We start from the raw sequence: 21,155 nt of genomic DNA on the forward strand, positions 1-21,155 counted from the left end.
CCGTTTCGCGAGGCTCGTAGACGAGTTGAACGTCGGTTAATTAAAGAAAAATCAAAGGCACCTGTTCGTGTAAGAGACGCACACGCGTTCGCGCATCGCACTGACGATCGGCGACAACTGGACGTATTAGCGTGCGCGTATTATTTCACTGCATGGTAACTACATGCGCGTATCGTGTCCACTTCTCGGTGCAGCCTCGTACCCCGACGAAAGCTCGTCAATCGTTGAAAAACGAAAGTACCTGCCCGTGAGCACGCACTCACGCACGCACTCGCGCACCCACACGAAACGCCGAGGAAAGGCGAGCGGCGGCCGTCCTCGCTCGTTCGTTCGCACTCCACTCCTGCCCCTGCCGAGATATACCGCCTCTCTCTCCCGTCCACTTTGCCACCAGCCCCCTCTCGTTGCACGACAGAGCCCGTTCGCGAGTCTTGCCTCTCTTTCACCCTTCTTCCTAGCCCCGTTTCCCTTTACCGCCTCTCGCTTCACCACCCTGACGTCACATCACGAGCGAGCAAAACGCCGCTCCTACACACCACGAGTCGACATCGAAATCGATCTAGGGGTTAAACGCCACGCGTATCTATGGCTAGTCGACCGCTCGATTCCAGAGGGCAGGAAATGTAACGCGAAAATGGGTTGGTATACGTGCTTGGGGTGGTTTTCAATCTTCCTCCTTTTTTTTTTTTCTACTCGTCGCGACTACCCGCCAAATCGTCCCGGTAGATGTTATTACCGCCTCATATATTTTAATTGTCCGTTGATTAAGCTCGAGTACATTTTCCTGCGTCCGTGTATCCTTTATCGTTGAACGAAGCTAGTAAAAGATACGTGACATGTGTTGAGCATATTTAGAACGAGGGGGAGAAGCGCATCCGGTGAACGATAATAATGTGTATGAGAAAAACAGGACGGATCTGAGAATCGGAACGAACGATGACCTAAAACAAGGAATCCCGAGCACTCCGCTTGTTTCCTCATATTCCGTGACGCGCCAGTCCCGCATGGAATGTTTGTTCGCAGCGCGCTTTTACGCGAAACTCATGTGTGGGTGTTATTATCTCGTTATACCGTAGACTAGTGTTTCATACGCACTGGATTATATAGCCCTGGCTGGTTCACGAAATAGTTCACTTCCGGTCTCGGTATTGCTATCAGAGCGTGCGAAGATTCACGATAACGCCCGTCCACACGTTCGCTACGAATTACAAAGTGTCTTTAAACGCGTCTATGTCAACCAGTCAATTAATTTCACTTTGCTAATCGATATTCGCTCCGAGAACAATCGACTGCGCGTGCAGTCGTTACTGCGATAAATCGAATTATCGGTTACCAGGGCCAATAACAGTTCTTACGAAACGATCGATCAATTGAAATTTGAAATTCAACGAAGAGGTAAATTATTGACCAATTTTTATATCGTGATTCATGTCTTAAGGGCGATTAAGTAACCGCGCTATCGTCGGCATCAGTTTATTCTCGAACGTATCGACTACAGCGGTCGATAATGCCTAAAGGAGGCTCGATAGTTTTTGAGAAAATCGATAAGAGATCGAATGTTACAACAATATGAATTTCCGTACGCTTGAAATTATTTAATTACGGTCGTGCCTATGTATTTTAATTGTATGCACGAGCGCGGTTGTTTTAATTGTGTGGGAAATTCAAAATAATTATGAATTATGATGCAAGGCATATCGTGTACCGTAAAAAGTAGGCAGGAAAGAATTCATTGTTAGCAATATAGGAACTTGAATTACGTGAAAAATTTGCGAAACAACTTAAGCTTGATCGTTTCATAGAATTACGCTCGCGAGTCATTAAACGAAATGCACAATTATTACGCAACTGTTTAGCATGATCTAACAAGTAACGTAATAAATTTGTGCTATCGGAAAATCTAGAATGTGGCTTCGATCATTATTTCCATACGAAACGTGCTTACAAATACCTTGATTTTCTGAAATTTTTTTGCGGCCAAAGTAGATCGTAAATCGCGCAACGGTTCTTTATCCTCAATATTCCCATAAATCATGCTTCGATGCGCAGTTTGTATTCTTAATCATGCAAGTCAATGTAAAGAGGATGTTGCTGAGCTGCAATAAAAATGTACAAATATTTTTTTTTTTCAAGCATTCATTGTACTTCTGTTTCGAAATGCTGTTTTCACGAATTTTGTAACGTCCGACTTCATGAACTGTCCGTTTACTCGTATCTGAATGTGTTCGAAACATGTGCGATGCACCGGAATTCCATGGACTAAACGGACCTTTAACGTATCTTCAGTGTTTATAAAGTACGGGGTAATATGGCCGTCGGTTCTCGACGCATACGGAACCAGTTCCAGTACCAAACCGGTTTGGAACTAGTTTCCATTGGTTTTTCGGCCCCCTGCAAGATCGTGGCACGACCGAGATTGGCACTCGTGCCGGACTTCTCTCAGAGATTGGAACGGTGGTTACGTTACGAGAGTGCGTTAATATGGCCGATATTACAGAGCAGAAAGGTAAGAAAAGTAGTTCTCAAACAAGGTTATGTCGCATTATTGCCCTCCTCTATTCATTATGGATTTTACACGGCCTCGTACGTCTGGCGCTCGCGTCGTACGTTTCGAAACCCGTACAGCGCCTAGTCGGGATCTCGGTTTACTGTGCGCGGGAAATTCAAATATCTTTCTCACTTCTCGATTATTGCTCGCTGTTCAAATATAAAACGGGTTTGAAACAGTTTGTCATGTAAATGTATTCTTGAAAAGGGGAAAACCTCGACGCGCAGATGGAAATCAAGGTGGAACCAACGCTCCAAGGCTACGTCGAAGAGGAACACGAGAATGGGTTCCCCGGTTTTGAAAGTGCCATCAACACCGTGCCATCCAGTGCCGATATCGGAGCCTTGAACTTGTGGACCAGCAAGGCGACTGCGTGTCTTATAAGTCAATATAAGAAGTATCGTTCGATGGTAGGACAGTCGACTCAAATTAGAAGTTTGCGTGAGATGTTTGAAATGATTTCTATCGAGATGCGAAAACATGGTTTTCACTTTAGTCCCCAGAAATGCGAGAACAAATGGCGAGTACTTGAGCGAAAGTACAAGAACCTTGTGTTTCGCGAACGATTGAAAAAGCCCGGTAGAATGAGACATTACGGACAGTGGGAACACAAAAGGGCGTTGGATGAGATCTTCAAGGAAAAGAAAAAGCACATGTATCTGGAGGAAAGTGATTTTCCCTCGCCAACTGGTTCCGCGAGGTGCAGGCTCATTTTACCGAAGCATATAACTGCGGAACAAACTAATATCGCTATCGTCAATCAGCAACAAGAGGACTTTCTTCCAACTCCAGGATCGGACTCGTCTGCGAATAATAAGAACGCTGCGTTGGATCATAAAGAAACTCTGACGATACTTTTTGAGAAATTCCTCGACGAGATGACAAAACACTTTGCAGGGGCAGAGAAAAGTAGAGAAGAAAGACACAGAGAAAAGATGGCGATGCGGCAAAGTGAGTTGGAGGTTCAAAAGAGAATTCTGAAGTTAAAAGAGCAGAAATTGGAATTACAAAAACGTCAAATTATTGCTGCCGCTCAACACGTACATTTGAGTATGTAGTGACAGGGTATTAAAGTTGCAATAATGAAACTTAAGGGACTATACTTAGAATAAGTGAATTATAGGTTTAATCGTAGCTCGTATGTTTTACTAATCTTTATGATACAAAATATTTTGCATGGAAAACGATAATATAATACATTTTATTTGTAAAAAATATCGAAACAAAAATACATATTTTACAACACAGTGAAAGTATAATGTAGTACTTATTTTTGTCACTCGTGTTGAGAACATCGTAGTCTTTTACTATTCCCGCGTTGCCTCTGTTACCGATTCGAATCTCTGTTCTAAAGCAGATAGCAACTGACTAGTTGTACGAAGGAACCTTCAGATGGTAGCACCTTCCATCTTGCCAACTCTGCTGCTCTATGTATTTATTTAAGAAATCGACATACACGAGTTCTATTTTTTCGACTGCGAGAATTTGCTTGGGCAAAGTAGATAGACGCTGTCTTGGATGATTTTTACCGTACTGGACTTCAGTTTCACAAACGAATTCAGTTAATAATGAATGAAATGAATACAACTTGCTAGTCAAGATCACACATCCAAGGTATACTATGCATACGCTGATTTATAAGTTGCAATTTGATACTAGGAATGTAAAAATATCCATGCTTGTAGAACTCCCATAGAGTCCACGGAAGAAGTATATCGTTTATGCTTATGCACATATCGTATATCATGTTATACGGCGCAAAAATACATCCGACTCTAGTTTTATTGCTAAACCCTGTACTCGCAGATTGTCCCTGTTCAGTGTTAAGGATTCCTTTCGTTATGCACGTTGCCTCGTGCCCCTAATGACTCAATTTATTAAACGGCGATTCAAAAGATTGCCTCCCTAGGCTTCGTCGCATTGATACTGCACCCTCAAAGGATGATGAAACACGCGGAGCTTGACGGAGATTTATAGCGCTTAAATGCAATTTCATTATTCTATCTTATCGGATTATCAGAGTTCAGATTCTCCTTCTTTGTTGTTTCATTTTATTTGCGAATATTGCGTACAGATGCGCGTCATAAATTATTAGAACCCTCGCTGATTGTATGATGGTAACTGAATCGAGATAAAATCGATTCAAGATTCAACGCGTCGTTGGTCACTTTTGAGGTAAACAAAAATTGTGCTCTGCGTTTAAAGAAGTAGCGCCAATAGGGAAAGTCAGGCTTGAATTCAATTAAGTCCGTGAATCGTATAATTCCATTTAATTAACATTCCCGGTACGAAGCCACTTAGCTCGTGCCGTGATTAATTGAAACGGCATGAGAAAAAAATCTTGTGGAAAGTGAAACGAAGGTGCTTAATGATCGTGGAACAATTTTCGTAAAGCGTTTGTCTAATGGCGCATCTTTCATAGGAGAACGGAATTCCGTTTCAGATGGAATTAAATTTGACGGAATACAAGACACGAGGCTCCGTTCGATCGAGCTTGATCACTGCGATGCTGGACAATGTATCTTGATTCTATAGTGGTCTGCCTTGGTGTCACCTTACGTTATCCAGTGCATGACGATTATACGTTTGGAATTTTGAAAAATTCATTCCTGTTACGCGGCACGGACTAAACGACAGGTACACAGGCTGTTCGCTATTTTTGCTCATCAATTTCCAACTCGATTATAATTCGTATCACTCTTCTGGCTTAATAAATTTATTCCCAGACATGAATAATTCCAAGTATCTTTACTCTCTACGGTATATTGGACGACAACAAATTTACATTTTAATGTTCGAACGATAGTCGTGTAATCGCGGTTTCCTTAGAAAAGCGTTAAAATATGGTTTCCACGCGGTGTACGCGCATACCAAGAAACGACAAAGGGCAAACAATTTTACAAACCGTCGCGAGTGCTTTTCGGGAAAAAATCGGTGAAACCGGTTACACCCGCCCGTACGAGTATTCGTACATACGTAGAGGCGACACGTACGCGGTGCATAGGACACACAGGCGCACACACACACAGACACGCGAATACACGTACGATCGTAAGAGTTACACGCGAGCACGTGCAGGTATGGTGGCTATAGGCGCACCTTCGGTAGTAGTACACCGGAGGGCGCCGGCTCGCTTGATACGGCGGTGTGAGTACGGCGGATAATAGCACGGAGGAGACCAGTCGTCCAGTCGAGCCGCGACTACCGAGCGGTGAGCATATCTTTTCTATTATTTACGTACGACTTTTAACGGCATAAGAAAGATAGAGAGGCAGGAGGGCATCGAAAACATTGCATCGTGTTCGACATGAACTTTAATTGGAGCCCAAAGAATTGTAGTGCGATCTTTTGCTGCGCGAGGGCCGGTCATCTCCGTCTCGGCGATATTTCGCGTGTCCACGAGTAAACAGAGGGCGAAGGGGGACACACGCGATCCGTTTCTGCGTAACCCACGCACGCGTACACGTTCGTCGCGATACATCGTACGCGATGCGTATCCTAGCGATCGTGGCCATCCTGCTCGCGTGACCCGTGAACGTATCCGCCTGTAAAACGCAACCACCCAACTGCCACCAATTTCGTAAATCGAAGCCAATCATCCGATTCGCTCAGCTGTGCATCCGTCGATACATCGGGGCTCCGGGATCGTTCGACCGTTACTATCGAAACAGGCCTTCGAGATACAGACTGTTGGTCATCGAAACATCGACGATATCGGATCGTTCGTCAATGACAATCGTCGCTGTGATCGTAACTGCGTGAGAGAAAAGAAAAGGAAACGAGTACGTCACCAGCGTCCACCGCATCCTTCCTCTCTATGTACACAGTTTAACGCGTCCTTGAGCGCTAGCTGCCGAAAAGGTAAAGAGATAAGAGTGAATCGATTCCCAACTGTACCGACGAGACGATACGCGTCGAGGGTTGACGCGTCCCGCGTTACGCCCGGCTGGTAGAAAAGAGACAGCTGACGAGGAAAAAGGGAGCCAGGTGACCGGGATCGCGCGTCCTATCGAATTTTTTCAACCGAGAGGCGGCTCGGAACCGTATGCATCGCGTTTTGCAGCACCACTTCGTGGGCCCCGAAGGCTCTGTCTAAGTAACAGTACTTCCTTGCGCTCGGTGTAGTGGAGCCTCTCTCCGAAGAACGGGACCCACACTCCACGAGCCCGCTCTTCGCACGCTCCTCGCCCCGCGTCGCCCCCTTGTCTTTCCGCCGAACGCACTCTTTCAGCGTGTTTCCCTCTCCTTCTCCCGTGTACGAAGTAGTCTGGCCGGTCGAGCACGGGGAGCCCCGTGAAACCAGTCCTCGTACGGTGGACCTCTCGGTTCGGATCTGGCCAAGAGTGGAGGTTGCCAGCTCCTGCTTTAAACCGGCACCTTTTGCACCTGCCGCGCGATCCCGATATATTTTCGGCTTTTCGGGACCGGATACTGTGTGCCCCAGTGCCGTAACCCTGTCTCACCTCCGAGAGCAGCGAGATTTTCCGCGCACCGATTCATTTCACGCGAACACGACCCGCTGCGTGTTTATCGCGTAAAACCAGTCCCGGTCTGGTGGAGAGGACGCATCGGTGATTTGTTAAGTGGCACGCTTCCGCGCGTACACCGTCATCGGTGCGCTCGAGATTTACTTTTCGAGCAACCAGTCGCGCGGGACAGAAATTCCGGGCGATTGTATTGTGAACGCGACGGCGGAATTTAGAGAAAGGAAAAGAGAAGGGTGCCATTGGTGTTTCATCGGACACGAACGAGACTGTACGTTTGATAAAAGGATACGCGTACGTATCGGTAACGCGGAATATTCGATCGTTTCAAGGGGAAGAAACGAATTAGCCACGTTCGCGTCTGCGAACGTGATGCTCGCGTTACGATACGCGACGCTCGACTCCTCGTTCGGCGCCAATATCCGGAGGACATCGAGGACCGTGCACGGGAAGGATCTTACGGCCAAAGAGGTTAGCGAACGGTGAATTTCGAGATCGGTAACACGTGCGAGAGACCACCGTCGTCGACTCTGGCTATGCCAATCGCTCAGCTCGAAGCGCGCCGGAGGTTCAGGAGCACTTTGGGAAAATAAAATGAACGAGAAAGTTGGACATCCCGAGGGTCTAGAAGAGTTCGTTGTGGACGCCAGAGCCGCAGGATTACCAGGTTAGTGAAACAGAGGTTATGTGCCTCTCTCCGGGGTTCGACCTAACCTCCAAGCGTCTTGGTCGCGAGTCCCACTAATCTAATTCGTGCCTCTTACTGCCGCGTACGCTCGACGAAAGCGCTGACCGTACGCCACGCCGTTTAACTCTGCTCTTTTCTTCTTTTTTTCTTTCGCAGCTCCCGACGATCGTCACGCGATCTCGATCATTTGGGATCGGAAACAAGTACGACGCATCGTCGATCAGCGGAAGACATCGGCCCGCCATTGTTGAATCATACGAAATCGCCTTCGAGTGCCCGATATTGTGTTTTTCCTGTCTTTGTTACTCGCTCCTTCGAGTCACGGTAGCGTAACCGATCGGTAATCTCGTTGAATTTACTCGACACTGCTTCGTATATAACTTGATTTACTCGGGGAAAGTATAGTGTGCAGTGATTGATCGGTTTAGGATCGCTAAGGTCTGAAGCAAACACGGTTAAACGTCAGTGTTCTCTGCTCCTTTCTTTTCACGAGTGCGCCCGTATTTGTGCCTGTGCTTGTGCGTTTCCCTCTTTTTTTTTTTTTTCCCTCCATCTCCACCACCGGTCGCCTCGCGCCGTGTGGCTGAACGTCGAAACGAATCGATGGATCGACGCTGAGGGTCGCCACACGAAGAATTTGCGGAGAAACAGCCAGAAATGAAGACCACACAACGCGCACTGAGGTAAGTCCATCTTGTGGGTTACGCTGTGCGTCATCTGGTACGGTTAACGATAACAGTACGCGTGGTAAGAAAAATCTGTACGTCTCGCCCGTTTTAACAAGTAACGTAACGAGCCCCGTTCGTTCGGAGACTACTGAAAAGTTACGACGTGTTAACGTCCGGAACAGATGTAAATGGGATGGTCCCCAGGCGATCCGTTACGGCCTGTTTTCCCGGAATCTCTCCGTTAATCTCGTATTCGTATCTTGCGCGGACGCGTTGCTCGCGACGACGACGACGACAAGAAAAATCCCCACGAACGTGTCACCGAAGGCGCGACGCTACATATTACACGCGATGGAAAAGAACATTGTTTCAGGAGCGTCGTTCTGCTCCGTCTCGGACGCGCAATCTTTCGCGCTTTATAAATAAGACACCTCATTTGCCAAGAATGTCCGTAGGTGGTATCGTTGATATTTGCATCGCTCCCGTAACATCACGGCACACTATTTTCACGACGGTTCCTCGTCGCTCGATCGCGTGAACAATGTTGCAATGGCGCGACGCCAAGTGTCCTGGAAGGATCGTCGACGATATTGCGCCGCGTATCGACCGAATTATTTGCATTCGTTGTCTTCGATGTCTTGAAAGAAGAAAAAAAAAAAGACGAGCACTGACAAACGATTAATGCGAACGTTTCGAAAGTACATATATACGTGCGTCCCGTTCACTCGGGCCAAGCATCGAGCGCGGCAGTAAACCCCGTTTAATCGCGAGATTAACTCCGCCATCTGCTCGCGAGCTACGCGTACTATTGATAAATTTACAGGTAGCCGGATTACAATCGCAAGCCAATTACACGGGTATGCACGCGTACGTATGTACGTTCGTTAGCGAAACCCCGAAGATTCGCCTCGAATCGTAATCCGTACATGCGCGAGCTTCCGTTACGCGGTCCCGTCATTTTTTTCGACGGTAAAAAGAGTTCGTTTTCCCAGCGCGTCGTTTCAGTGATCGATTTGCATCGTGGACCGAAAGGTAGCGTTCGTTTATCGGCCCCGAGAGCCAGATAAGATATCTATATAGTAGACAGAGCGATTGTACAAGCGACTATGTAAATGCTGCGTCTGTTATATCCTACCGGAGGCTTCGCATCGAAAATGTCAGGTGCTCGGTGGCTGACGTCTCGACGCGACTCCGTCGTACGTCGTGGCCGTTGTCGCCTGCCGTTCGAACACCTGCGCGCGGACAAATTGAAATGCTAATTTGGAAACTGCCACCGCGGTCGCCGGCTGAGCTACCCGCCATTTCGAGCCGATCCACCGATCGTCCGCCCATCCTCGTTCGAATTTATCCAATTCTCGGTAGCCCGCCATCCGACGCGGGGGATCGAACTCTCTCAAGCGTTCCGTTTGTCGAGCATTCGTTTAGAAACAATAACAGTATCACGGTCGGGTCTTTGCATACGAAAGAGGCCGGTTATCGCGACCGATCCGAAAGTGGGGCTCTCCCCGAAAAAGGGAATAGAAAGCGGGGAAAAATGTCGGATGAGAATACAGAGCGGTACCGATAGCGATCGTTGAATCGGTGAACGTCGACTCGCCGAGAGACCTCGTAGAGAACCACAAAAGGGAGGAGCTTACGAAATGTCGTATCAAATGTGGCTGGGCAGGCCCGTACCATTGTATCTATATTTGTCACTTTTAACTCGAAAATCGGAGCGAGAACCTCTGCTCGATCGTCCTGCGAAATTGAGGCGAGAGAAACAATAGACTGTGTGTAGCGAGAGAGGACCGTAGGAGAGTTAATTAGGTGGGATTCTTTGAAAATATAGCGCTCGAATAGCTCCATGCGTATTATAATCGACGAATTACGCGTACGCTTCTTGAATTAATTAGAAGGAAACCGCTCGATCTATTCTCGCCTCGTACTCGACGCTGAACAAGGTGATAAATGAAAATTAAAGCGGTAGTCCGCGTCATTGTAGAATCTGTTTCGTGCCACGCCTGAGAACGCACTTTCTTTTTCCCCGTTTTACGTAAACGAAGCGTCGATGGTGCTCGTGACACAACTCTCTCGGTCCTCCTCCGTTTCACGGGCTTTTCCTCGATCCCTCGCCATTCTTTCCGACCTCTCTTCGAGCGAGGCTCTAATTAAAGCATTTCAATTAGGAGGATCAACCGGGTATTGTGTCTCCCCGGCGGCTCGACTCGATTCGATGAATTTCCCCTCGACGTCTCTTCAGGCCTAGGAAAGTCGTCCTTGATGCGATTAATTGCAGAAAGCTGATTTCTCTCTCTCTCTCTCCCTCTCCGTCTTCCTTTCTCTCGAAGAGTAAACCGAGAGAGGCACAGCCGAGTTTCTTCGTTAACTCTTAACTGATCGAAACTAATTGCATATTTTTCCATGCGAAACACCTGTTCCTGTCTAATTTCATTCTTCGAACGAGTTCTCGTCGACGGTCAAAAGCGGCGCTGCAGCCTCGACGGAACTCTTTCGTAACAATTCGCGTGGAATCTATTCTTACTTTCGAACTTTGACGGGAGAGGCTGGAGAATGATTTCTTGGTTAACGGATGCGGTGGTTAGAAAACGAGCGAGGCGAGCGCCGCCACTTTCCGCTTAGCGTCTTCGAATTGAGATTCGACTCGTTCTCGGACTGAATTAACCAGTCGACTCTGGTTGAACATTTTCTTTTTTCTAATCTCTGGTTCGAGTAGTTGTTGTTTCACGGAGTTAATTATGCTTGGGCAAACGAACGGCTCGTTTTCCCTTGGTAAAAGGTGAAGTCCCGCGAAGCGGAACCCGGAACGGTCCGTGAGGGATCACCAAGACCGTTGTTTAGCCCGTTAATCTCGAGTCATTCTAATGACGTGGAAGCGGTTTCAGCGAAATCTCATTAATCTAACCATTTCCACGCGGCGCGATGAAATAGAGTTAAGGGCCATAACCGCGTAAGTTATTGCGCGTTACTTTGAACGCTTCGCCGTGTATCATATTTTACTGCGAGCCCGTTACTGGCTCCGCTGGTCGTTAAACAGTTCGCACGGGAATTATACAGGCTTATTTTTGAACAGTAACATCGGGAACGCAAACATCAAAGGGTGTACACCACCATTTTGCGGTATTGAAATTCAAATAACCACTACCTCTTAAATTAATGGCACGGCCAAACATGGTCCAGGTCATCAGCCAGCCGCTGGCCCAAAGAACTGATTAACGACGCGTTAAAAAATATACCATTCGTTTAACCTTTGGCGTCGCCTGCCATGGTGGATGGGTAGCGCGATTTTTCGATAGGCAACGAGATCTTTTTACGCGAGCACAGAAGGAACGTTCGCGTCTGATAAAGTTATGCGAGCCAGCCTGTGTATACGTGGGGCGGGCACGTGGGATATAGACACCGACGACAAGCGTTCCATCGGAGGCTTACTCCGTTTTTAAGGCGTTACGGAATAGCTTCCGAGAAGAGATTGCGCGCCTCGCGAGCTCGAGTCGCCTTTTCAACAACCGGTCGTCGTCGAATCGCGCGAGTTTGTTCTTCTGACTGCGCGCGACGATCGCCGTCACCGCAACACCATTCCGTTCCTATTATTCTCTCGTACGGCCTGTAATTACCACGGCATTGTGCGTGATCAACGTGAAATCTTTGAAACGCGTCGCGTTCATCTCGATCTGTTCGAGGATCGGATTAACCTGGCCGTCACCCTCGCGCCTTTTTTACGAGTCTCACCAGGCACGCGGACTTCACCAGGCTGTATACAATCCGAGGCACGGATAGTATTTAAATCCGTGGCGTGCGAAATAAAATCGTAGCTGAACGTGCGGTCACGCCATATTAAAATCGTACCCGTTTCGTGGCGATACGGGCTGGATAAGGGCAGATATAACATTGTTTCCGTGGTTATTGCACGCAAGCGTTATCCCTCTTTCAGAGGCGAGGCTCGCGTTACGAATTCGTGCGTGAGTCACGAGTGATTCAACTGCGCTGGGGAACCTGTTGGCAGAGAGATCACGTAGCAGGAGATCGCTCGTGCAAAGTCGGACCCGAAAACAATCGTATCTTCGGGTGCATTTGCAATCGCGTTTGGGTGTTGCCTAACCGGCCCGGAAAGAGTCCCACCGACGTTGCACGACGCGCAACGATCTGAACTGTGGCCTCTAACGCGACCCACGTTTCATTACTTTCACGCTGTATTTGAAGGAACGATAACAAGAAAACTAATTCGAAGTGTCCAGGAATTATGATTTTTAGGAATAAGATTAGGGTCACTGTGCCTTGTTGTTGGTTCGACATGGTGGACTTCGATCCGAAAAAAATTGCATATTTGACCAGTGAATCATCACTATTGGTGATGAAACTTCGTTCTCAGTCGGACGGTAGAAGCGAGTTGAAAGTTCTCGACAAATCGATCGACGTATCGAGATCGTCGAGGCAGAAGAAGTTTCGGGACGAACAGCACGGATCAAGAATCGTTTCTCTGTCGGTGTGGCCGTAGTCGATGAGCAGCGAACAATGCGACGAGGACGGATCGGACGGTTCGCGGAGCGGAAAATCCGGCGGAGGACGGGGTCGTCCGCGAATAAAAAGGAGTAACAGCTCGATTCGAGGGCGTCTCGCGACGGGGTGACCGGTAGTCGAGCAGTCGAGCGAGCCCTCCGATCGCGCGAGCGTAATTTGCGAACGGAGGCGTAACTGGGCCAGCCGTATCGCTTTGATACACCTTATTGACAATGGGAACCGCCGCGTGGAACTTTTACGTAATGACTTAGCGCCTGGGGCTTCCGTTGCCTCTGTCCTCCGACTGAGAATCGTTCCATTGTTCGAGGAAACTTTCCAGTAATCCCTCCTTCCATATCGATTCTATGCCGCGTATTCGTCCGACCGTTTTCACAGATTCCGCGATAATTTCACTCTTACCATGGTTAGAACGCTCTCAGCGTTAGAATCAGAGCGACGAAATTGGCATAAGCCAACCAGTTCGATCCTTGCCTCTGGTTATATTAATTGACTCTGCGTCGCGTCGCATTGTACGCACCAATGTATATTGGGATCGCGGATGACCGGCGGGTATATTCATAATTCGACGGTTGAATCCGATAGGACGCTAATGGGATACGTCTGCTCGCGGAAGGTAGCAAGGAAATGGTTCATTAAAGGATTACGTTGTATTCGATATCGATTGCGTTCCAGCCAGCTCGTCCTCCATCGAATTACAATCGACGCGGATAGGTTGATCCCCGGCGGTTGCGCGGCACGTTCGCCGTGATTAGATTGTTTCGCGATCGAATAATCGTTGGTCGTGCTCGAAGCCTTCCGTTCGATACGCGTGCGTTTTCCTCGCGACCAAACCGAGCTAACGAGAAACGCAAGGATGGAAGCCCTCAGCGACTGCGTCGTGTTCCGTAAATATTTACGATAAACGTCGGATCCTCGATGGGCTCGACTCTCAGAGAGTCGAGTAATATAAGATTACGCGGTTACCCGTTTAGGTTACGTCCGCGTATCCATCGGGGTGAAAAAGCCGTGTCGCGAAATTACGTCGTCGCGGAATAACCATTTCGACGCGAGAGCGCCGGCAGGACTTCCTGCTTCTCCTTTTTCGTCCATCGTACGGCTCCGATGATCCGTGACGAGTCGCGATTTCAGCGTCCACGTTGAAAACTCTTATCGAACGTCCGTTGCTTGTAAGCTGCCGCGTGTGTGCGTGTGTACACGTAGCTGTGCACAGCCGGGAATCCGACGATGTTTCGAGCGTTTAAGCGGATTTCAGAGCCGCCGAATCCCTGCACGAGCGCGGTCACGTTGAAGAGTCCAGCCTTGACACACTGGAACGATCGCTCACGCTTCTCCATCCGCCACCATTTTTTTTTTTTACGAATAATACCAGCCACAGTTTAAACGGCGTATTTCTATGTATTCTTTTCGGTATTTTTCCGTTGAAATCTTTCACACGCGCCTCGCGTTTTGATGATATTTCGTTTTCGACGGCCACTTCGATGAACGAAACAGCCGGAAAATGGGGGGCCCATTGAAATGTTCAGCCACGAGCGAACGTTTCGAAGGTCCCGCAGATTTCTTTCGCTGCAATTTCGACGGTATTCAGCCGCTATCCTCGCTACCAGCGCGGCCGCGTGTGCAGGAATGCGGCGAACGTGGAAACGGTGAAATTTCGCGATGACGTCAATCAATACGAATTGATTTCTTTCCACGCTCCAAAGGTCGATCTTTGTTTGGCCTCGTCGGATCTTGAATCGACGTCGGAACTAAATTGGGAATCACGCGTCGCTGGCCAGGGGTCTGGCTTTCCTGTGATCGATGTACCGAGCGACGAAATGTTGGTTAAGGCGCGGTTCGACGACCAATATCGATCTATGCAAACGTGAACCGGTTAATCAGTGGAACTCGCGAAACAATCGGTTTCGCATTTGGCAGCCATTCGCGCGAACGAAAGCGTGCGTTACGTGAATATCGTTTGAAGATGCGCATAACTGGAAATTGGAGTCGCATCGGTTCTCGAAACTTTCGCAACAGAGTGTCGCAAAGAGGTTCCTTTTTTCGCGACGTGACTCGTACGCGGAGTTACGCAACGCTATTCAATCCATCGGCTAATGTGCCGAGTTCGAGTCACATCTTTCGTGACTCGGTTAACTCGCTGCGCTGCTCCATATACCTGCATCGAGGCGCTGGACGGCTCTCATTTAAATTTACGTAACGCACATTTGCCCGTTCCCGTTAGCTACCCAGCCGATCGATCGAGTCGACTCGCCTCGTACCGATTGATACGAGACCCAGGCGCTCGAATTCGAAATTCGAAATGATTAAAGGGCTCGTAAAAATCGAGGCAGGTAGAGAAAGGCAGCACGGGCTGTGTTGGAAGTTTTCAGCTCGCAGGTAATTACCAGCCGATCGAGGCAGGATCACCGCAGGCTTTGTCTCTCGGTAGAGTCCTGATGCTGGACTAGGAGGCGATTAGGGCAAGCCCGTGTTTCGAGCAGTCGCGTTTCGGCGAGATCAATCGTGCGAGACTCGTTCTGCAGGACTTTCTTTTTGCTCGACCCGTCTCCTCCTCTACTCTTTTCATTCGACCTGCAGGCTCGTCGTCTATAGGGCGCTCCAAAACCCGTAACTCCTCTTACACGGATCACCAGGCCACATTTCATACTTGACAAACAAATTACATAAATAGATATCTTCATGTTTCTGTCTCTCTTAAGAAACGAGATAAAATACGCGAGAAAACGGTCTCGTTTATCCGTAATTCCGATCGTTTAACTCGATGATCGCTCGTTGGGATTAATAGCGATGTCCGTCAAGCGACGTTAGCCGAAGCTATTAATTAGGATCAGAGGCGATGCATGCTCGCGCAGCGTCGAAAGCGTGCAAACGAACCGTGAAAAGTGGAAAAGATTCGTTTCGAGGCGTTTCTTTTTTAAAGAGAGCTGTAGCAAGTTGGGCGAGCGGGTTCTTGGCCGCGGCACGAGATCGTGCCCGATTTTACGAACGCTACCCGGTCGCTTTGTTCCTCCCCGTTTCTATTAGCCGTTTTCACTGCGTTCGGCCGCCGTTTACCCTGCGGGAACAGTGGCCTCGGGCACGTTTAACGATCCGATCCCCGAAACGGTGCTCTCCGCGCGCAACCGTTTAACGATCCGGCGAATTACGAAACCTCTCTCGTTAAAGCAACCGGGGTGGACGCGTATCGGTCGCCAGCCAAGTATCGTACTGTACGATATTTCGTTCCGTTTCGAATCTCCCGTTTACGCGGCTTAAAATAAGAGACGCGTCGAACATTTTTTCGAGCCAATATTTCCGACGAACTCGCCCGTTCTATTCCCACGCGTTCAACGGAACGCGCGCGCGGCGAGCCTCGAAATTTAATTAACGCCAGCGTAAGGGCTAACGAGGCGTAGTCGCGGCCGGAAGCAATGAAAATAGTAACGCGTCGATTAATAACCCTCGAGCGAGGGTTCCACGATACGGTTTTTGACGCCACGGAGGCCAGCAAGCGTGCATTTACCCGAGTGGCGATCGCGGAAAGAAACTGGGGATGAAGTAGAAGGGGGTGCGACAACGGGGAGGGGTAGAAATCGGTGGCAGAGGGAACGATGCGATCGGTGGACTCGCTGGTAAATACCTGAGTATTTTATATATATAGCATAGACGCATTAGGCCGTGTGGCATAAGTGCAACATAAATGCACGTGTGATGCGCTAGCGGCTGATTGGTTTACCACCTGCGGCTACCTCAGTCTTTGCGCCTCGAATGGCCTTTAAAGTATCCTTCTACCTACTCGTGTCCCCGCCTGGACCGTCCTTCTCTCCGCTCGAGGTGGTTCATCGGCTTCGTTTCTTTCCTCCGTTTAAGCGCGCGCCCATCGGAAGCCAATCGACGAGGCGGCGATATCTCGATATCGGATCGATTAATTTCAGGGTCGAGCGGGTCTCGCGTTTATTGATTCTCAGCGGCCTCGTTCGCGCCGTTACTCGTACGAATCCTGCGAGCAGCTTACACGAATGCCTCCCTTCCAAGTACCAGCGATTTCTTCTCGTTCTCTGACGAGACCAATCGATTCACTGGACGTTACGAATGTTTCGATTCGGGGAAGTTTCTTCTTGTTAGATTTAAACGGAAAATGGAAGATACGTTAACGATGGAGTCCAACGACCAGTGTACTGCGAAAAACGATACAGATACGCGTACGAAATGGAAAAGCTGAAAATCAGAAGGCTGCACTGGAAACGATGAAACCTATAGATTGCAATTTCCCACGTGCACCGATGCTCGTGAAAGGACTAGTTTCCACCGTAACACGATAACTTGGTATCTGCGGGTATCGTTTTATTTCACGGTAGCCGAACAGGGTAGCGCTGCCGCGAAGAAATACGTCTTCGATTAGCGTGGTCCCTCCGGAGGGTCCGTAACAAGGGATGATAAAGAGGATAAATTGCGTCGTCATAGAGTTTTGATAGTCGTAAGGACGTTTATACCCTCGGGTCTCCTTTTGTTGATATAGATTACAGAATCCATCTAGCGGAACACACGCCGACATGCCGAGCGCCGCGTCGCGTCGTTTCACCCTCTTTCTTTTTGATTACTCACGGCATTAGCCACCCTACCTGCGTCAGTTTTCGTGACACTCGTGCGGAACACTGTCCCCGCGAACTTTTTCTCATTTCACCGACATATCCAGGCCAATCGATGGGTCCGCGTTCTACGGCTTGCTCGTTTGCTTCCATTCGCGTTAAGCTACACGGGAAAATTAAATTCTATAGTCGAGTTCGACGTCGACTTTCCGCCAATCTCAGTTTCATTCGATTTCTCGAGGTTATTTACTTGTATTTCTTTGTAACGGCAGCGTGAAGAGTAGAAAAGGCAGCAAAGGGTCACGAATGGCAGAGAAGGGACGCGGCTGGGCGAAATATCGACGTATCGATCGATTCGACTCGAAAGCGAAGCTGGCCAGCGCAGTTTTCAGGTTTCGCTTGCCGAGCGGCAACCCCGTAGGCGGTCTTCTGCAAACCCATCGCGAACACGCGAACGCTCGACCGAATAGAACGAAAAACTCCTCGAGGGTTGTTCTTGGATCGCTGAGAGCTGTGTTCGTGGAAAAGATTGTAAACGAGGGAACGTTCCCTCGTCTCATTGGCAAACGTTCGTCGAAGTTCGTCGTTCCCCTGGTGGAAACGCGACATCCAGATTTCTTCTCCGATATCGACTTACATTGCTCCCTCTGTTCTCATTTCCCGTTCCACGGACAATGGGAAACGACGTTCAATTTCATGGAAACGAGCACAAGACGCTTGGAAATTCACTTTCTATAGGTAACAGTACGCGTCACGGAAAAAGCAGCGTAAAAATCGCGGTCACGAAACGTCTACGTCTCGTTTCATCTCCGCCTTCGCATTCCATTGCACGCGATATCCATTATCGTATAAACGCGATAAACACGTAGGAACCGATCAGTCACTGGTTCAGACGAGCGTCGAAACGACGGACGTCTGATGACCTCCCATAGTTCTCCCTTTCCACGTTCCCCTTACGTGATCGACGTCCCAGAGATCCGAAACGCCTCGTTCCCCTGCGGAAGTCATCCGAGATCGCCGGTTTCGCGAGCCGCGGGAACATCTGCAATTTAAATGCGTGGATTCTCTCGCGGAGCGTGCCTCGACAACCATCTTGGAACATCCTCCGCGCGTCTTCCTCCTCATTTGCCGGAACCCCTGGCCTTCGAGATTCGCAGCCGATTTACGTTTATTCGTCACGCGGCTACAGCGCCGCGGAAATCGCGATGCAACCCTCTCCTCCCCTCCTCTCCACGGATTTATAGGCGTATTCAAATGAGGGTGGGTTTTACAACTCGACGATCCGCGGGATCGCACACGCGCGACACGGCAGAAGCTACTTACGCATGATATACCACCGCGCGCTTATTAGCGTTTCATTGAAATTCGCTGCCCGCGTCGCCGTTCGATCTCTCGTTAATTCGGTCCTTATCCGAGGGGCGAGCTCGATGGAGTAACGGCGACGATGCCCTCGACGTTACTTCACGCTGTTGGACGTTGGTCGCGCGAGGGATCCCCTCGAGAACAAGAGGAGCAACACGAGATCCCGTTGTTGCTGGCGGGTGGAGTCGAAGGTCGATTTTAATGGCGGAGCACCGGCAGTAATGCACGCAACGGTGATATACTGCCAAGAAGAATTGCTTTTAATTGCTCGTCGGCGTTCGTGGCCTCCCTTCTTAAACCGAAGCGCTTACGGTTTCTCACGACGAGGGTCTAGCCGCGGGGATCGATGCGTATTGGTATGCAGAGGGTGTATCGACCGGTCTCTGGTTACCTTTCGCGTATAAATTCTTTGATTTCATTCAACCGGGATCGAAATAGAATTCCTCTTGAATAATTCCCGTTCAAGATTAATATCGATGCTTTTGACGGCGGAACGCGAGGAAACGAGGCAATATCGTCGGTCACCGTTTATCGCGACGCGCACAGTCTGCTTTGCAACGCCCATTGTAGTTACCCTTCGTGCTTCCTTTTATGAAATCTATTTCTAGGAGGATGGGTAGCGTTTATATGGAAATCGAATGCGCATATCGTTCCCGCGGTCGCTCGCGCTGGAACGGTATCCCTCCCGGATACAGTTTGACCAGTCAAAGCTGTTGTTTAATGGCGGCGAGCTGTCGTGCGGGACGATTATGAATTCCTCGTACCCGTAAATCGTATATCATCGGAGATTGGCCTCCATCCTTTCGTCCGCGCGGAGATTGCGCTCGTCATTGTCGCGAATGCGCCAATTTCGACGGTTGGACTAACGTTAATCGCGTACGACTCTATCCTGTCGGTGCGAATTGGTTCTCCTTTGATATCACGGCTTGGGCCAAGCGACATTTAGCGCGCTGTTAACCTTTGGAAATCTCGTGATAATCTCGTCTCTCGCGTCGAGCGGACGAGGCTGGGGTTCCTCGGAGATGCGAGAGGCTTGACCCGCGATCGTTCGACGGCGGACAGATTTTCCACGCCGCGGTCGACGGGCGAATGGAAATATCGTCGCCGCGAATGGAGTCGTAAACGCGCCGATTCAAGGTCTCCCATTCGTCGAGGGAATTTTACGAGGGCTTTCTCGCGCGACGAAACGACCGCCGCCCTCGTTTGCATCTCGTGAATAAAATCAGAAACTCGGCCACCGTTTACGAGCTTTCCAATACGCCGTCGTATCCACGCGCGTAAAAGTGAAAATTCGATCGAGATTGGACGCGCTTCGCTCGTATCCGCGGCGAAAGTGAACGCGAGTGGGACAGAACGGAAAAGCTCGCGCAGCTGGAAAACAGTTGCGAGCTCGCGTTCCTTTCAACCGTGGAACGAGGAGCCTTTGTCGGGAGGATTGCTCGCGAACGCGAGAGAATCGTCTAACGAGCAATGAGAAAGGTAGCTGAGATAAAGCGAGGAAAGGGCACGGGAAATGTTGGAGGTGCGCGGGTACGTCAAAGGGAGCGCGACTCTATCTCGTAATAACGAGAGATCAGCCGAGGACAGGAGAGTCTCCGACTCGGAGGGGACGAGGCAAAAAATAGAAGACCATTTTCTTGCCAGAGACCGCGTTAATAATTTTTCCCATTAAAAAAGTTGAAAGCGAGCCACGGAGTTTCTCATTCTTTATTCCAGCGGACGCGAGTCGTATAAAATTCTTTCCAGTCTTATCATCCATCCTCTCCTCTACCTTCGACCCGCGTGACGCGCGTTCGAGAGGATCCGTGCGGTTTGCAATTTTCTAGCTCCCATCCTCTGCCATCTTGGGGCATCGCAAAGTGGCGATGAGAAGTTGCTGCCAGGTTCCAGATAACGGGTTCCACGACGGTACTAACTTTGAGATTGCGTAGCAACCTTAGTCGGTGGGTTCCGTGACCCCAATTAACTTCGATATTGGATTCCGTGGCTCGGAGAATTTCGATGACGCATCCTGTAATCCCGGTAGCCCCGGATCGCGGGCTGGCACCCGCGATCTCGAGCCTCCCCGCCAGCCTCCTGGTTTTTGCGATCGCGGTCGCTGAACAAAGCTGCGCGAACAGAGCGGACGAGCTCGCGTGTTGCGCGTGTTCGCCGGCTCCCGGGGGGCATTCGGCTCGTCGAAAGAAATTCATCGAGGGCTCCCTGTCCCTTCGCGGTCCCTTACCAGCCGTGTCCATAAATTGAACGAGGACGCGGAGAGTCTTTTACCGTCCGCACGGTAGGCAGAAGGGAAGAATATCGAAAATAGACGGGTAAAGTCGGGTT

At 49.3% G+C, this 21,155-nt stretch overlaps 2 protein-coding genes across 4 annotated transcripts in view; both read left to right on the forward strand.

Annotated features, from left to right (window-relative positions):
* Positions 1-2,244: 2,244 nt before the first annotated feature.
* Positions 2,245-3,769, forward strand: LOC143425853 (uncharacterized). Of its 2 annotated transcripts, none has more exons than XM_076898896.1 (2): positions 2,245-2,506; positions 2,776-3,769. In XM_076898896.1, exons 1-2 carry the CDS (start codon positions 2,309-2,311, stop codon positions 3,604-3,606), a joined length of 1,029 nt encoding a protein of 342 aa, XP_076755011.1. In that variant the 5' UTR covers positions 2,245-2,308; the 3' UTR covers positions 3,607-3,769. The 2 variants fall into 2 exon arrangements, with proteins under 2 accessions (XP_076755011.1, XP_076755012.1); XM_076898897.1 differs by having other exon boundaries at positions 2,339-2,506; positions 2,756-3,769.
* Positions 3,770-4,848: 1,079 nt separating this feature from the next.
* LOC143426548 (uncharacterized) overlaps positions 4,849-21,155 on the forward strand; it is a 70,290-nt gene continuing 53,983 nt past the window's right edge. The window contains exons 1-2 of one of the 2 annotated variants that reach the window (XM_076900116.1): positions 4,849-4,859; positions 8,298-8,403. In XM_076900116.1, coding sequence (XP_076756231.1) covers positions 8,378-8,403 — 26 coding nt within the window. In that variant the 5' untranslated portion in view covers positions 4,849-4,859; positions 8,298-8,377. Of the gene's footprint in view, positions 4,860-7,583; positions 7,700-7,876; positions 8,404-21,155 lie in introns of those variants that run through there. The other variant, XM_076900113.1, reaches the window with a different exon arrangement.

This window comes from Xylocopa sonorina, chromosome 8 (assembly GCF_050948175.1).
Source record: "Xylocopa sonorina isolate GNS202 chromosome 8, iyXylSono1_principal, whole genome shotgun sequence".
NCBI classification, from domain to species: Eukaryota; Metazoa; Arthropoda; class Insecta; order Hymenoptera; family Apidae; genus Xylocopa; species Xylocopa sonorina.

Bases quoted from the DNA above. Each gene is read 5' to 3' on its own strand.
- LOC143425853 (XM_076898896.1), top strand. From the start codon at position 2,309: ATGGCCGTCGGTTCTCGACGCATACGGAACCAGTTCCAGTACCAAACC. The intron at 2,507-2,775 runs GTAAGAAAAGTA...CTCGACGCGCAG, and splicing joins CGATATTACAGAGCAGAAAG to ATGGAAATCAAGGTGGAACC.